Source organism: Lynx canadensis, chromosome F1 (assembly GCF_007474595.2).
Source record: "Lynx canadensis isolate LIC74 chromosome F1, mLynCan4.pri.v2, whole genome shotgun sequence".
NCBI classification, from domain to species: Eukaryota; Metazoa; Chordata; class Mammalia; order Carnivora; family Felidae; genus Lynx; species Lynx canadensis.
This window is the reverse complement of record NC_044319.2, coordinates 10,508,910-10,523,157: the sequence shown is the minus strand read 5'-3', so window position 1 is coordinate 10,523,157 and position 14,248 is coordinate 10,508,910. Positions and strand designations below refer to the sequence as shown.

Below are 14,248 nucleotides of genomic sequence, written 5' to 3'. Positions count from 1 at the left end.
TCATGAGGCTGTTTTTCTTGCTGTGTGTTAATGTGTCTCTCCAGGGCCTCGTGTGTGCTGGGCTGGCTGACATGGCCAGACCTGCAGAGAAACTCAGCACAGCTCAGTCTGCTGTTCTCATGGCTACAGGTAAATTAAATGAGTATTTTCCCTGTTCCATTTAGGGCATTCAGTATTTTTGTTTTTGTCTTATATCAATTTATTTAACGGTTTAATGTTTGAAACGCACATGCACTCACACACAAAGGAATTAACAGTGTTCTCGTTGGGCAATTAATTATTCGATAAGAGGGTTACTGTGAATAAGTATCTGTGTGGGTTTTTGGTTTGTTTGTTTGTTTGTTTTACCACGAACATATTTTTGTAAGTAGGAAAAAAAGTTAGTTAATATTCATTTGCCCTGTAAAGATTCCCTGTTGATGTAAGAACTGCATATTTTGTGTAACACTGAATTATAGCAACTTTATTAAAGACTCAAAGCATAGCTTTTCTTTTATCCTGCTTTATGTTGTCATGATCTTATAATTATGTTGCTCTAATACAGAATGTTCAAAAGATATTGCAGCAGTACCTGTGCTTTAAAAAAAAAAAATCTTTTGTTTCAACAGGGTTTATTTGGTCAAGATACTCACTTGTAATTATTCCAAAAAACTGGAGTCTGTTTGCTGTTAATTTCTTCGTGGGGGCAGCAGGGGCCTCTCAGCTCTTTCGTATTTGGAGGTAAGCCCACCAAAGGTGTAAAAAGAGAAATCTGCCTCAGAAGCCACCCAGATGGCAGTGCATTTTTTTTTTTTTTTAAGATTCATGTATGATGTTAAGATGGAATAGGCCTGAAGCAGAAATTTCTAGAAAAATCTGGGGGTTTAAGTTCAAAGTGTTAAGCAGTATGTTTGCTACATAGGTTTCAAATCTGACTGTGTATTATCTAGAAATACAGCCCATTCATAGAATCTGTCTTAAGACAACAGACATGATTTACGAAATACTAAGTAATTTTCTCCATGAACGTTTTAAACGCTCGCTTTCAATTATAGATAATAAAATGGGTGTGGTTATGTAGTGGTTGGAAATGATGTTTGGCATGAGGCTACGGGTCTTGTCAAAAAGTATCCTATGAATATTTTTAAAACTGTTTGTAGGCGTCCCACATTTTCGTTTCACTCCACTTCATTGTGCTTCAGAGATGTTGTGCTTTTTACATATGGAAGGTTTGTGGCAACCCCGCGTCGAGCAAGTCTGTCGACACCATTTTCCCAACAGCATTTCTCCCTTCATGTCTGTGTGCCACATTTTGGTCATTCTCACAATCTTGTGGTGGTGCTCTGTGGTCAGTGATCTTTGATTTTACTGCTGTCGTTGTTTGGGGGTCCACGAGTCACGTCCAAATGAGGCCATGAGCTTCACTGATGAACGTTGTGTGTTCTAACTGCACCGACTGGGCCATTCCCCCATCTCCCTCCCTCTGCTCAGATCTCCCTATTCCCTGAGACGCAGCAATAGTAAAAATAGGCCAATTAATAAGCCTACAGTTTGCCTCTAAGTGTTCAAGTGAAAGGCAACAGATGCACATCTCTCACTTTAAGTCAAAAGCTAGAAATAAGTAAGCTTAGTGAGGAAGGCAGGCTGAAAGCCGACGCGATAGGCCGAAAGGTAGGCCTCTTGTGCCGAATATTTAGCTACGCTGTGAATGCGGAGGGAAAGTTCCGGAAGGAAATCAAAAGTGCTACTTCAGTGAACGCACGATCGATAAGAAAGCTTAACAGCCTCATCGCTGATGCGGAGACACGTTTTAGTGGTCTGGACAGAAGATCAAACGGCCACGACATTCCCTGTAGCCAAGGCCCGATCCAGAGCAAGGCCCTCGCTCTCTTCAGTTCTCTGAAAGGCTCAGAGAGGTGAGGAAGCTGCAGAAGAAAAGTCTGAAGTCAGCAGAGGTCGGTTCCTGTGGGTCAAGGAAAGAAGCCGTCTCCGCCACATACAGCGCAAGGTGGGGCAGCAGGTGCTGGCGGACAAGCCGCAGCCAGTTACCCAGCAGATGGAGCAAGATGACGACGAAGGTGGCGACGACGGTAAACAGCACATCTTTAATGTGGGTGACACAGCCTCCTACTGGAAGAAGATGCCTTCCGGGACTTTCACAGTTACGGAGAAGTCCGATATCTGGCTTCAAAGCTTCGGAGGACAGGCTGACTCTCTTGTTAGGGGCTAATGCAGCCGGTGACTTTAAGTTGAAGCCAGTGCTCATGCACCATTCCGAAAATCCTGAGGACCTTAAGAATAATGCTCAGTCTCTTCTGCCTGTGCCCTAGAAATGGAACAAAGCCTGGGTGACAGCACCTCGATTTACAACGTGGTTCACTGAATATTAAGCCCACTGTGGAGACCTGCCGCTCAGAATAAAAGATTCTTTTCAACATATTCGTGTTCATGTACAATGTATCCGGTTACCCTAGAGCTCCGATTGAGATGTACAACAAGATTCACGTGTTTATGCCTGCTAACACAACATCCATTCTGCAGCCCCTGGATCAAGGAGTCATTTTGATTTTCAAGTCTTCTTATTTAAGAACTATCTTTTGTAAGGCCATAGCTGCCATAGAGAGTGATTCCTCCGATGGATCTGGGCAAAGTAAATTGAAAACCTGGAAAGGATTCACCATCCTGGTACCGTTAAGAATAGTCATGATTCATGGAAAGGTCAAAATATCAACATGAATAAGAGGTTGGAAGAAGTCCATTTCAATCCTCGTGGATAACTTGGAGGGGTTGCAGACTTCAGTGGAGGAAGTGACTGTAAATGTGGTGGAAACAGCAAGAGAACTAGAATGAGAAACGAAGCCTGAAGATGGGACTGAATTGTTGCAATCACAGGGTTGAATGGATGAGGAGTTGCTTCTTATGGATGAGCAAAGAAAGCGTTTCTTGAGATGGAATCTGCTGGTGAAGGTGCTGTGGAGATTGTTGAAATGACAACAAAGTACAGTATTTAGAATATTACATAAACTTAGCTGATAAAGCGGTGGCAGGGTTTAAGAGGATAGACTCCAGTTTTGAAAGAAGTTCCACTGTGGGTGCTATCGAATGGCATCATATGCCCCAGGGAAATCATTTGTGAAAGAGTCAGTTGACGTGGCAACTTCGTTGTTGTCCTGTTTTAAGAAAACACAGCCACCCCAACCTTCCGCAGCCACCACCCGGGTCAGTCAGCAGTCATCAGCGTTGATGCAAGACCCTCCACCAGCAAAGAGATTACGACTTGCTGAAAACATAGATGATGGTTAGCGTTTTTTTAAGCGATGTTTTTAAATCAAGGTATGTACTTTTTTTCCTAGACCTACTGCGATTGCACACTTAATAGAATACAGCATAGCGTAACTGTCACTTTTATATGAACTGGGAAGCTAAAATATTCATTTGAAGATTCATTCACAAAATATTCATTATCGTGGTGGTCTGGAGCTGAGCCCACTATGTCTGCGAAGCTTGTCTGTACTCGGTAGTTAATATTGTCACTGACTGGTTCACACTCTGCCTCGAGCTCATCGTAGATGAAGGCTCCGGCTTCGCTTGAACCACAGAACCTTCCTAAATTGCAAAACAGTGCTCTTTGGCTAAAAAAAAAGAAATGATCTCCATAATAAAGAAATGGACAATATTCAGTTATAATTTGCCTTCCTTTCAGAAGGCGTTCTGTCCTTCATTTTTTTCATCTTTGCTATCCTAGCTTGACACGTGAATCCTTTCATTATCCTCTAGCACAGAATGGATGGATGATGAATCACTCACTCGTTCTACCGCACATCCGACAAGCATTTTTAGAGCTTACTTTTACCGATACAAACTTTAGTCTGTACGGTGACTTTCTTCACGAGTATTTTTCTCATCCACCGTTGCATTTTAACTTTATGTCAAGCCATAATGGGAGGGCTGCAAACACACTGAATGCAACATTTGGAATTATTATCTCTAAAGTGGAAACACAGATACAGTTTGACAAAAGGATTTTTGGCACTGTTTTCAGTCACAACAGTAGATTGGGAGATTTAGTTCAAAATATAAGTGTTGGACTCTGGAGCATTTAGACAGGCACCATGGAATATTTGAAATCAGAACCTTTAGAGAAATCTGGGATTCTGGTAGACTTCGTGGAAAAAGTTACTTCTTGAGCTCTATTCTCCACCCTTATAATCTGGGACAGAATAGTAAATGAAGCTCTGGGTGTTGTAGAAGGGAAAGACTCTGACTTGGTGGTTAATTCTTCTTTGGATTAATGAGAATTGAAGAAATAGGCCTTAGCTTTACTATTCTGTTAACCCAGTGTCTACAAACTGCTAAAAACTCAGTAGCCTGTCAGCATCACAAAAGTCTATTTTATTTTTTAAAAAGTATATTTTATTTTTAGTGCTTAGGATCTCATTCCCAATTTATTTTATTCTTAGGAAAGATGTTCCATGATTATAAAGTTCCAGATGACCACATGTTGCTAAATTTTATTTGTATGTTCACATGTTTGTTACACTGTTATAATTCAAGAATGAAAATACCAAAATAAGACTTTTGTACAGGAAGCTATTTGTCAGTTATGTTGTTGAAACTTTTTGGCAGTTGGAAGCCAGACGCAAATAAAATCCTTAGGTCACTTTCCCTTCTGCCTGTTTCACCCACAAGCCCCTGAGAAGATTGTAGCTAAAACGATACAGCCTCTTGACTAGTGAGAAAGGAGACAGGGAATATGCTTCCCATTCCCTTCTTATTACATAGTTATCTATGGTGATGCATAATTATTCTTTTTCTGTTTCCTTTATAGATATAACCAAGAACTAAAAGCTAAAGCAAACAACTAAGAGTTCCTGACCACCCGAACAATCTAGATGTGGACATATAACCACTGGGACTAATTTGATTTATTATTTGGTTATTGATGAGGTGATATTAACTGTGCTAATGTTTGGAAGCCATAAAAAAAAAGACTGTAAACTGGGGGTTGATACTCAATTTCACAGAAAAATAAAACAAACTTTTAATAACAGTGTTTCTTTGTATATGACTTAAGGAATGTATCTATGGCTATTAGTAACATTTTTTTTCTACTCTCTGCCACAAATAAATCATACTTGCTCCTACATACCCTTGGCTTTCTTCTGTACTACTCAACCAGAGAGAGTTGAAAGGTTAAATTATCTCTTTTACAGGGAAGGGTGGTGAAATAGCTAGAAGTAAAAGGAAATAGAGCTAAAGAGAGTGAGAAATGGGTAGTGGAATGCTAGCAATTCTTGTATGGCTACAGAGTAACAAAAGATTTCTCAGTTATTGAATTACAGTCAATAATTGATAGACTGTGGCCAAAAAGGCTCTCCAGTCCTAAATTGGAATCCCAGCTCTATGGTTTATAATCTATGACTTTGGGCAAATCAAAGTGCCTAGTAGAATGCCTGGAACATAAGTTGGCTTTCTTTTTTAAAATTTTTTTAAGTTTACTTATTTATTTAGAGAGAGAGAGAGCGCGTACAGACCAGCGGGGGAGGGGCAGAGAGCAGAGAGCGAGAATCCCAAGCAGGCACCACGCCGTCAGTGCTCCAGCTCCTGAACCACGAGATCATGACCTGAGCCAAGATCAAGACGCTTAACCCACTGCGCCGCCCAGGCGCCCCAAGTCAGCTTTGTGTAAACATGTGTGACCTTTGTCCCCATTTTGAAGAGAGAGACTGGACATAGACTACTCCGTGCTAGAAATATGATCAATATCCTATTTGATTGGAGCTCCAGTTTGGAGTACTGAGCTTCCTTCTGAAAATCCTACTAGAGCCCGTCCTGGGCAGAACTGTAGTCAAAGGAATCAGCAAAGCAAGTTATTTCTAAGTTTGAAGAAGCAATGACAAAAAGAACTTTTTATTCATTTTTTTTAATGTTTATTTTTGAGAGAGAGAGAGTGCGTGCGCACGCACAAGTGGGGGCGGGGCAGAGAGGAGAGACAGAATCCCGAGCAGGCTCCACACCATGGATTCGCCCATGAACCACCAGATCATGACCTGAGTCGAAGTTGGACGCTTAACCGACTGAGCCACCCCAGTGCCCCAAGAACTTTTTAAATAATGTATTTAACTGATCGAGGCAATTATCGGTGAAAACCTTGCACTTTTTAATCACTTATCCCTTCCCTGTAATCCACCTTCGAGGAGGAAGGATTAGAGAATTTGACACAGAAGTAAAGAGGTCCTGAAGAGTCCAATTTCTTTTTTTAATGTTTATTTTTGAGAGAGCGCATGAGCAGGGGAGGGTCAGAGAGAGAGGGAGACACAGAACCCGAAGCAAGCTATCAGCACAGAGCCCAGCTCAGGGCTCGAACTCCCAAACCGTGAGATCATGACCTGAGCCAAAGTTGGACGCTTAACTGACTGAGCCACCCGGGTGCCCCATTATTGCTTTCTTTGTATAAACCATGCTGTTTGAATTAGTTTGGCATGTGTGAGCATGTGTGTATGTGTTTCCTAGGGTTAAACCTTTAAGAAAAACATCTATTACGAAATATGGCATAGACACAAAAAAGCTTATTAAAATATATCTGTTGAAGTGATGTTTCTTTTCATTAAAACCTGCTCTTTCCTAACTGGGTTCTTCTAAGCCCCACTTCGTCAAATTAATTGTAGCATTTAGATACAATCACAGTTATCTTCCTGTTGGTTCTCAGAAGTTCCATGGACAGACCATCAGCTCATCCTTTTATTTATGCCCCAGAACTCTCATCCATCCCATTATTGAATCCTAAAAATTAAGAGAGTCTAGTTAACTCTTGCTGACATTGGAAACACATAGTCCACTGACCAGTTTCACAACTATTTTCGAAAATCTAGGAGAATTTATATACCAGAAGTCCTCACTACCAATGTAGGCACTGAGCTCTGTAGAAGTGCTTTTCACAGTGGTGCAAATCACTTGATCAGTCCTGTTGAGTTGAATTCTACATCAAAATTTCTAACTGGTCCTCAGAACTTCATTAGGTGAGTTCCCAGGGTGTTTCAGCTCAACTCTGCTACATATTAACTGTGAAACCTTATTAACCTTTGTGTCTGGGCTTTAGTATATATCCAAGAGTGAAATGGGGTGAGGAGAGTATTTGCTTGATAAGATTGTTGTAAAGCGCAATCAAAATAACGTTTTAACACAAAATTAAGTGTAGTAAGTTTCAGAAAACGGTAAGCTTATTAATTGAAGGTAGACCCCAAAAGTACTTTCTTAGACCAAAGTATACCTACAAAAAGGGTGGACCATGTTACCCCTGTTTGCACACCTTCTGGGGTAGTGACCATTGGAATTTCTAAGACTTCCACAGGTTAAAGCAGAAAACAAGCTGCTTGGGGTGGGGGCGCGGGGGACCCAGAGGCAGGGTGGAACATACTCAAGATAAATTCTTTAACCTAATCTTCTTGTGGTTGGCATTCATTTCAAAGCAACATTGACTCATTTCTGCCTAGTAAACAGCTTGTCTCTCTTTAAAGTTGTTCAAACAATCAGGAAAGGTTGGCCTGACCTGGGAGCCCAGGTTCCTCTCCATGAAGCAAAACAGGAGCTTGTTTACATAATGAAACACAAATAGAAAACACTGATGTTAACACGGCTTCCTCCCTAAGGGGTCTGTTTAATTATATGAGGTATGATTCTAATTATATTAAGACCGGTTTCCACAACTGACATCAGAAAATGTTCTCGACAGACATAATTAAAGGAATCTCTTCCTCCGTTAAGACAACTGTGTTTTACAACTTTTTGGAGCACACAGTAAATTCAGTTAGAGGGCTGGGCTTTACTTGAGAATGATTCCTTGCTTTTTCAGTTCAACTTTCTTAAATTCAAGTTTTACATACGTGTCACTAAATGTTAAGTGTAGTTATGACATATGTAAGAACAGCTAGGAAATCAAAACATGATGTAAGCTGTTGGAAAATATGCCACCCACTTAAAAGATTTTGCCGGTGTCCTATTGGATTGAGAAACCCAAATCCAATGCCAACGTTGGGCCACAAGTTACCTTTGGGGTAAATGAGGTCAGAAGCGTGCACTTAACCGATCAAAAGACAGGTACGTAATTCTTCACACAAAAATCTGCCTCACAGAAATGCCTGAAGAGTAAGTACTGAATGCATTGTAACTGGTAAATTTCATAGTCCTGGTAAATCATAATCAATAACCAAATTGGGTGTTTGCTTAGTCTGGAGATCCGTGGCTTTATAATAACCACCTACAAACTATTGCCTAATTTCAACCACCCTCCACAAGGTCAGAGAAAGAGACGTGAAAACTACTCGGGGGTCGTATCAGTCTCCCTGACCCTTGCCCCACTTGTCCTACCTGCCAACCGGAAAGAGCCAGTCCCTATAGGAGGTCACTGGGATTGGTGGGGGAGGGGAGGGCAGGGCCAGCCAATCAGGAGCAGGGTCAGTGAGCTGGGAAACAATGACCTTCTGATGAGGGTGTGGCCTGGAAAACGGCTTTTAGACAAAACTGTCATTTTGTGGGTCAGCTCTAAGGGGACACAGCCCTTCTGCTGGCTTCAGAATAATGTCGCCCAGACCCCTTTCCTGTTTAAAGCACCCCCGAAAGATCTAGTACCTGATCCAGGCCCTGGCTTCTCCTCAGCCTTGGAGGAAGAAGAGGTATGTGGCATGTCAGTAGAAAGAACGGTTGCAGAGGTAAAGGTGAAGGCTGCCCTCTGGGAAGACAGGTATTGGAGCTTAGAGGAAAGTGGGGAATCCTTGGGCTAGGAATCCCAGATAGGTATGTAGGTAGGTAGATAGATGATAGATAGATAGATGATAGATAGATAGATAGATAGATAGATAGATAGATAGATAGATAATCATGATGTATATATCTCTGTCAGGCTTTTAAGTAAGGTTAGAAACTTGAAGTCTTGGGGCGCCTGGGTGGCTCAGTTGGTTAAGCGGCCGACTTCGGCTCAGGTCATGATCTCACGGTCCGTGAGTTCGAGCCCCGCGTCGGGCTCTGTGCTGACAGCTCAGAGCCTGGAGCCTGTTTCAGATTCTGTGTCTCCCTCTCTCTGACCCTCCCCTGTTCATGCTCTGTCTCTCACTGTCTCAAAAATAAATAAAACGTCAAAAAAAATTAAAAAAAAAAAAAAAGAAACTTGAAGTCTTAAATGTGGCCTCATCCTGTTTATCCTGGGTGCAGGCTGTCTTTACCTCCTACAACCGCTCACCCGATAGCCTCCTCACATAGCAAGTGCCTACCGTGTAAGGGGGGGTGGTAGGAAGATGCTCTGGAAGAAACAGGGACGTGTAGACCAGGGTCTCTAAAACAGAGGAGTTTACAATGCACAGGAAGACATAAAGAGAGCAATAGATAAGTAAGGATATTTAAATAGGAAATAAGGCACATTTAATACATTTATAGACTCTAAGTGCCCTAATAGCACAGAGGACAAGTTGCCTTGGCTAGAGTGGTCTGGCAAGCTTTCCTCACGATATTATCCCTTGAAGTTCAGAATATCTCCTCTTTGGACATTTGTAAAACCTGGTTTTACAGAGTGGTGAAAAATTGGATGAAAGCTGAAATCTATAGAAGTTTCTAGAGGATGTATTTAGAGAAACCATCATGGATATAACCGATCTTTAATTTCATTTTCATTTGTGGATACTGCTGAGTTTTGTGTAGAATGGAACTGCGCACTCCTTTCTTTCACGAAACTCTTTCTCGGTATGTCTTTGGGGGTCTCAACCGCCTGCTTGCTCTTTCAGTCTTGGGGGCGTGGGGGAGGGGGGGAGATGGGTGATGGGCATTGAGGAGGGCACTTGTCGGGATGAGCACTGGGTGTTGTATGTAAGCCAATTTGATAATAAATTATATTAAAAAACAAAAACAAAAAACATACACAAATGGGATGTAGCAGGTGTGATAGAAACAACATGGACATTTAAATCCCAGAGACCTGGGCTTTCCAGCAGTGTGGACCAAGACAAATGAATCTCTCTGAACTTCAGTTTCTGTATCTATAAATGGGAGTGGGGCCTACCCCACAGTGCTGTTTTGAGGCAACCTATCAATAACGTTAAAATGTGGTATGCGTCACAGAGTAAATATTAATCTAAGCCTTCTAAATTAGAAATTGTCTGTTGTCTTCTTATGAATGTTCCCAAGAAAAACTCTCAGGGATTCATTTGAGATGTCTTTGCCTCTTCAGCCCACGGACAAATCATTTTCTTATTCCGTTTTTCCTCATACGTTTGTCATTTTCGTGGCCAAATGAATCTAATTTCTTGCCTGGTAATCATAAACCTAAAAAAACCTGCCCAAGTCCTCAAATCAACTTATTTAAAACAATGGAATCTTAGCAATCATCTTTCCATTAAAGATAAGATTCACTACAGTCTGGAAGGCGAGGCAGCTGTGCCCCTCGCGAGGAAGTCCAGCACTTTCCAAGTTTGCTCAGTTGGGGACTTTACACTGTTTAAAAATTTTTTTAACGTATGTATGTATGTATGTATGTATGTATTTATTTATTTATTTATTTATTTATTTATTTTTATTGTTTTATTTATTTTTGAGACAGAGACAGAGCATGAGCAGGGGAAGGGCAGAGAGAGAGGAAGACACAGAATCCGAAGCAGGCTCCAGGCTCTGAGCTGTCAGCACAGAGCCCGATACGGGGCTGGAGCCCATGAACCGTGAGATCATGACCTGAGCCGGTCGGACGCTTAACCGACTGAGCCACCCGGGCACCCCATAAAAATGTTTTTTAAGAGATAACATGGAATTTGCGGTAAATCTAGTTTTCGTACCATGTGCCCATGCATTTGATTTTGTTAAAATTCTATGTATAGCACTTTGCCTTTATTCTTCTGAAATTTCGTTATTATTTTAGTCAATGAAGACATTTTAAGATCCTGATTCTGTCATTCAGTTCATTGGCTCTCTCTCCAATTACATCTTTAAAGATGTCCTCTAGCGTGCCCGTAGAGGCTCCCCTCTGAATGGACAGACACTACAACACAAATCAATGTCCTTTTGGTAGGACTGTTAACTGCATTACCAGAGAACTATGTGTTTATCACTCCTAAAATTTTGTGCCTTACCCATAAGGATGTGAGAAATTTGGCCATTAAAATCTTGTTAAAGTCAAGATATACTTTATCTACAGCTTTCTCTTGACTTAAAAATTCAGTAACTTCAAAAAAGGAAAGAACTGGGGTGCCTGGGTGGCGCAGTCGGTTAAGCGTCCGACTTCAGCCAGGTCACAATCTCGCGGTCCGTGGGTTCGAGCCCCGCGTCGGGCTCTGGGCTGACGGCTCAGAGCCTGGAGCCTGTTTCCGATTCTGTGTCTCCCTCTCTCTCTGCCCCTCCCCTGTTCATGCTCTGTCTCTCTCTGTCCCAAAAATAAATAAAAAACGTTGAAAAAAAATTTAAAAAAAAAAAAAGGAAAGAACTTTGCTCTTGGCTCTGAATCCATTTTGACTCCTTTTAAACCCCTCTTGCTTATCTACGTGCTCACGTATTAACAAATATTTGGATTATCACAAATATGCCAGCTCTCTCACACACAGTAGAATTGCACTTCACTTATTTGAAATCGTGTTCTCATAATTTTCTTTGGCCAAGGTCATGTGAGTGGAAGGAGAAATATATTACTTCTGGGAGGACACTTTAAGAATGAATCTGTCCCTTTAATCCTTTCTTCCCACTGTCTTGGCATCCAGAATGTCCCAGCCCGGATCCCATAGTGAAGGCATCACTAGAGGAGAGCCTCAGATGACCTACAAAAGATACGTAGCACAAGCAAGAAATGAGCAGGAAATAGCCCTTCTTTACTTGCGATTTTGGAGTGTTTGTTAACGAAGCATGACCTAGCTTATACTGACTGATACATTATATTTACAGTCTATGTTTTCTGTAGCCTCATCTTTTTTTTTAAATTTTTTAATGTTTATTTATCTTTGAGAGAGAGAGCACAAGCAGAGAGGGGCAGAGAGAGAGAGAGAGAGAGAGAAAGCACAGCATCTGAAGCAGATTCCAGACTGCAAGCTGTCAGCGCAGAGCCCGGCATGGGGCTCAAACCCACAAACTGTGAGATCGTGACCTGAGCCGAAGTCAGATGTTTAATCGGCTGAGCTACCCAGGGGCCCCTGTAGCCTCATCTTTTGAAATTCAGAAGAGAATGTGCCCACCTCCAGCTTTCCAGCTCCTCTCTTGTTCTTGAGATTACATCTGTCCAGTATTTCAGTATTTGTGTTTATAGGCTATCTGGGGCTGGCTCCTTGAATTTATTTAAAATGACTAGGTGCTTAGGGTGCTTGGGTGGCTCAGTTGGTTGGTCGTCCGAGTTCAGCTAGAGTCATGATCTCACAGTTCGTGGGTATGAGTTCCACATGGGGCCCTGAGCTGACCGCTCAGAGCCTGGAGCCTACCTCGGATTCTGTGTCTGTCTCTCTCTCTCTCTCTCTCTACCCCTCCCCTGCTCATATTCTGTCTCTGTCTCTGTCTCTCAAAAATAAATAAACATTAAAAAAAATTTTTTTAATGCCTGGGTGCTTTATCACTACCTTCTTAGCTTGGAGTTCAATTCTTTCTTAGCAATATTTGTTACACTTTTCAATTCTCTGTAGTGAAGAAGGCAGAAGCTTTGCCCTTCTTCCTCTTTTAAAGATTTCTTTGGGGGCGCCTGGGTGGCACAGTCGGTTAAGCGTCCGACTTCAGCCAGGTCACGATCTCGCGGTCCGTGAGTTCGAGCCCCGCGTCAGGCTCTGGGCTGATGGCTCAGAGCCTGGAGCCTGCTTCCGATTCTGTGTCTCCCTCTCTCTCTGCCCCTCCCCCGTTCATGCTCTGTCTCTCTCTGTCCCAAAAATAAAAAAAAAAAAAAAAAAAAAAAGATTTCTTTGCTTTTAATAAAGCTTAAAACTCCCTCTAAGTTTTCTTAAGCATTTTTCCTAAGTCTCAGTTTATTCTGGGAATTCAGTCTTCTCCCACCCTCTTGTAAGTTCATATAACACTTATCAAATTCACTATCTGAAATTATTTGACTTAATGTGATCTACTAATTGTTCCTGGTACATGCTGTGGTTTTTATTGAATGTTTTAATTTTTTAACCCTATTTACACATTTCTGTGTCTCTCTTCATTTCTTAACAATTGAGTTTGACTTTTCCTTTTAAAGGTCATTCAATACCTAATATTTAGTGCTCAGTTTAAGAGGTTTTCCAGACACTTTAAAGTTTGCTAAAAATACTAATAGGAACTGTCTTGGGGCACCTGGGCGGCTCGGTCAGTTAAACATCCAGCTTCGGCTCAGGTCATGATCTCATGGTTTATGAGTTGGAGCCACATTGGGCTCTCTGCTGTCAGTGCAGAGCCTGCTTCAGATCCTTTGTCCCCCTCTCCTTCTTCTCCTCCCCCCGCTCACTCATGTGCAAACGTGCACATTCTCTCACACACTCTCTCTCTCTCTCAAAAAAATAAACTTAAAAAAAAAACTGTCTCACTTTTCCTTCTAATCCTCTCACGTACCCCAATATGACCTATGTATGTCTGGTTGAAATTACTAATCAGTTCCTCCCTGATGGTCAGTAACAGTTCCTTTTTTTTTTTCCCCGTCTTTTTTTTTTTTTTAAGCTCTTTTATTTTTCTGTATCACTTATTCCAGGAACTTGGATTGCTCTGAAAAAAGGTTGGGTATGCTATTTCTCGTCAGCATGGTAGAGCATGATTTTTACAACATCCAGGCATGAACATTTAATTGGCCCCAACAGCTAAAGGAAGGCCTTGGGAAATTCTAGTTTTCTTAGAACTAACCGGGCAATGGATTGAAATTTCAACATTTCCTTTTACTTACAGTTTAAAACCTTGTGCGTGTGTGTGCGCGCGCACACACACACACACACACACACACACAGCCTTGAATTCCGTTCCTCTGTTTATTTACGACTGTGCCTTAAATACACTTGATCTCTTGCTTGTATGTAATACTTTGCCGCTCACCTTTGTATAAATATCCACCCACAAAACCCACGTCTACACTTTTTAATTCTCAAAAAGGAGAGAGAAAAGATGAGAGAATGAAAGGGAGGGAGAGAGCAGGATGACCCATGGGGACAGAAGGACAAGGGGTGTAGACTGAGTGAAAAGTGCCGCTGGCCCCTCTGCAACATGACTCGCACACTGACCAGCTCATCCCTTCATGAAAACAGATGGACTCATTTGGCTGCCCTCTTTCACTCCATCCTGTTTGCAATGGTGCTCGTTC

At 41.8% G+C, this 14,248-nt stretch overlaps 2 protein-coding genes across 2 annotated transcripts in view; both read left to right on the top strand.

The window, feature by feature from the left end:
- The window catches only part of MPC2 (mitochondrial pyruvate carrier 2), a 30,624-nt gene extending 25,497 nt beyond the window's left edge, over positions 1 to 5,127 (top strand). Inside the window, exons 3-5 of the mRNA XM_030303241.1 lie at positions 45 to 129; positions 609 to 720; positions 4,808 to 5,127. Of these exons, the coding sequence (XP_030159101.1) occupies positions 45 to 129; positions 609 to 720; positions 4,808 to 4,844 (234 nt within the window). The 3' untranslated portion in view covers positions 4,845 to 5,127. The remainder of the gene's footprint in view (positions 1 to 44; positions 130 to 608; positions 721 to 4,807) is intronic.
- A 3,398-nt stretch (positions 5,128 to 8,525) lies between these two features.
- The window catches only part of ADCY10 (adenylate cyclase 10), a 72,939-nt gene continuing 67,216 nt past the window's right edge, over positions 8,526 to 14,248 (top strand). The window contains exon 1 of the mRNA XM_030302858.1: positions 8,526 to 8,651. The gene's annotated coding sequence lies outside the window, so the exon portion shown is untranslated. The remainder of the gene's footprint in view (positions 8,652 to 14,248) is intronic.